The sequence below is a fragment of the Chironomus tepperi genome, unplaced genomic scaffold (genome assembly GCF_022539635.2).
Source record: "Chironomus tepperi strain 1889 unplaced genomic scaffold, CSIRO-AGI_Ctep_v1 contig_335, whole genome shotgun sequence".
NCBI lineage: Eukaryota > Metazoa > Arthropoda > Insecta > Diptera > Chironomidae > Chironomus > Chironomus tepperi.
Window position 1 is genome coordinate 193,158 of NW_027226457.1, and position 2,935 is coordinate 196,092.

General features: G+C 28.6%; 1 protein-coding gene across 1 annotated transcript; it reads left to right on the plus strand.

Moving 5' to 3' along the window:
• Positions 1-234: 234 nt before the first annotated feature.
• On the plus strand, positions 235-1,835 carry LOC139093299 (dynein regulatory complex subunit 5). Its single transcript, XM_070643979.1, has 2 exons — positions 235-442; positions 712-1,835. Exons 1-2 carry the CDS (start codon positions 235-237, stop codon positions 1,833-1,835), a joined length of 1,332 nt encoding a protein of 443 aa, XP_070500080.1.
• Positions 1,836-2,935: the final 1,100 nt, after the last annotated feature.

Consider the following 2,935-nt stretch of genomic DNA (forward strand, 5'->3'; position numbering starts at 1 on the left):
TATAATGTTTACATTATTCTGAACTTTATGAATCAAGTAAATTTTTCGGACTGATACCATAGTGATGACTTAATTCTCGTTTGCCTTATTTTATTTGATCAATAAAAAGTTTGTGCTGAAATTTTTAAAGCTCTGCAAAGGAATTTTTGGTAAATAATACTGGTGGAATTTTGAAGAGAAAGTAATTTTTCCATAAATTTAAAAGTTTTACTGTAGGTCAACGAAATCAAAATAATGAAGTATCCCAACACAATTGATAGAAATATTTATCTTGCATATATACATAAAGAAAATGTTCCAACAACAAAGAAAACTGAAAATCAGCAACAACATCATCAAAGTCATCAACAGATATTGGATGCAATTAATCTTAATTGGGATTTAAATTATCCTGAATCGCTTGTTGAGCTTTGTGTTAAAACTATTTCTGAAAATTGGAACAGTAAGTTCATTAACAGCTTTATGTAGATATTCACAGTGTTTTAGAAACACAATTTTTCGTAGAATTATTAATCCAATGCACCCAATGTATCCGTATTCAAACCGTGCTATAGCGAATTTATGTGCTAATTTCACAAGCCCGAATAGCAAATATAAGAAGTGCTTTCACTGATGGACAAGAAAAAATCAATATATTCATACAATTTTCAATTGATTTTGATAATGAACCTAAATAATTTTTTTGTAAAAAAATGCAAATTTTAATTCTAGTCTTGCCACTATTCAGAGGTATTCTTGTTCAAGAAAATCGATCACTGTTAGCAGATATTTTGGAGTTTGAAAATTTACAACTTGGTGATCTTTGCACACATATAAAAGCGAATTCATTATGGAAGCGAATGTATGGAACAAAATGGCCAATGATAAGTAACCATCAACAACGCCCATGGATTGAACTTTATATGGAGAAATATTTGTCAGAATCACTTGAAAACCTTAGACCAGTTGATTTTAATATTGACAAAATCAGGAGTCTAGTAGATTTATGCAGTCCTTTTGTACGAAACCTAAGGATTGATCATTTACAAGCCCAACCAGCACATGATAATGATACGATTAATGATCATATACCATTTGATACAATTCTCGAAAGTCTCAATGAAATTAAAAGTTTATCAATCAGTTATGATTGCCGAACAATCGGAACTAAGTTTTATCTTACGTGCACGAGTATTTCTGATAATGATATTAAAAAATTTACACGAGGACTTTGCAATACTGATTTACATGAATTCAAATTTCATAGTTCAAAATTGGAACCTCTAATGCTTAAACAAATTGGTTTGGCACTGGATAAGAATACATCTCTTGTAAAAATTGAAATGCCCAATTGTCGATTTGGTGATGCTGGATTGTCATCATTTTGCACAATCTTAACACATGACTCACTTCCCCATGTTCGTCATCTTGTTTTGAGTAATAATTTTATTAGTTATGAGGGAGCAGCGCTGCTTGCAAACATTTTAAGGCGAAGAAAAATTGAAACATTGGATTTAAAATTAAACCCAATTCTTACGGAAGGAGCCAATGAGATTTTTGCACTGGCAGGAATTGTTGAGTTAATTGAACTCAATTTATCGTCATGTTCTTTTGACGAAAATATTGAAGAATCATTACTCTATGTAATTAAAAATAATAAAAGACTTGTAAAGCTTAACATTTCGATTAACAAATTAAGTGAAGATTTAGGTGCAGAAATTTTAAATAAACTCTCAAATAATAAAGTTTTAAGACATCTTGATATACGTGGAGTTGGAATTTCACATGAACTAAAATGCAAGATAGATGCTGCTGTGCTTGAAAACCGAGAAAAAAATAACACAGTTGGTCAATAAAATTCAATTTCAATTTTGATTTTTGTATGTATCTGTTTTATTATGTTTCAATAAATTTGTATTTACATGTAACATTTTGTTTTACGGTAAAAATGTTTTGAAGATTCTATTCATTTTAAGCTCAAAATATTGATTTTTATTAGAAGATTCACAGAAAAGCAGAATGCCTGTCATCATTTAAAATATATTTGTGAGTGTTTTATAATTTATTTTATAATCTTAGATATGAAAAATTATATTAAATTGTCATGGTTATTTCTTATACTCCTTTCCGATTTATTTTATTATTGTTGGCTTCTTAGTTGGTTGGCAATCATGAGTCTTATGATGTCAAAAAGGTAGCAAAAGTTTATTAAATTTTTTTGTCTTTTGGCTTCCTTTCATTTCGATCTATTTTTATCTTCTTTTTTTTACTATCCTTAGTTTCATCTATAAAATCTCTAATGGTGATGAAGAATCAAAAAAGTTCATGAGTTGACTCTCTATAAATTTACCTTATTCTTATGCTCATTCGTGCATTATTTTCAGCATCCGTGTAAAACATACCAGGAAATTAAATTGAAAAAAATAATCATTTCATTTGAAGCAAATATTGTATTCGTACAATGTGCATTTCTACGATGTCATCTCTCTATCTATACTCTACACTTGCCTGTATACTGCCATGTACCTAAATGAAAAAATAAATTAAATAATTGAGATAAGCAGGGCAGTTGGCATACACCAACGTATTGAATCAAAATGGTCGTTTTATTATTAAAACTGAAGTAATTTTCACAAAGAAAATTTGGATTTTTTTTTGGAATTTTTAGATGATAATGAGGTTAAGATTATAAATTAATCATCTACAAAGTAGATATAAACTACAATAAAGTCTAATAAAGCAAGTTTTAGAAAAAAAAAATCAATTTATCTAAAAAGTTGTCATTTGCGCTCATGGTTTCTTCTTGTATCCTTTCTTTTCTCGATTCATCTAATTGTAATGCTCAGTTCAATTTCGATGTGGTTTCTTTCTTTTATCAACTTCAATCTTTCATTTTATAGTTGGCTAGAGTATTTTCTTATAAATTTCATTTTGCGAAACATTTTCTATCATATTT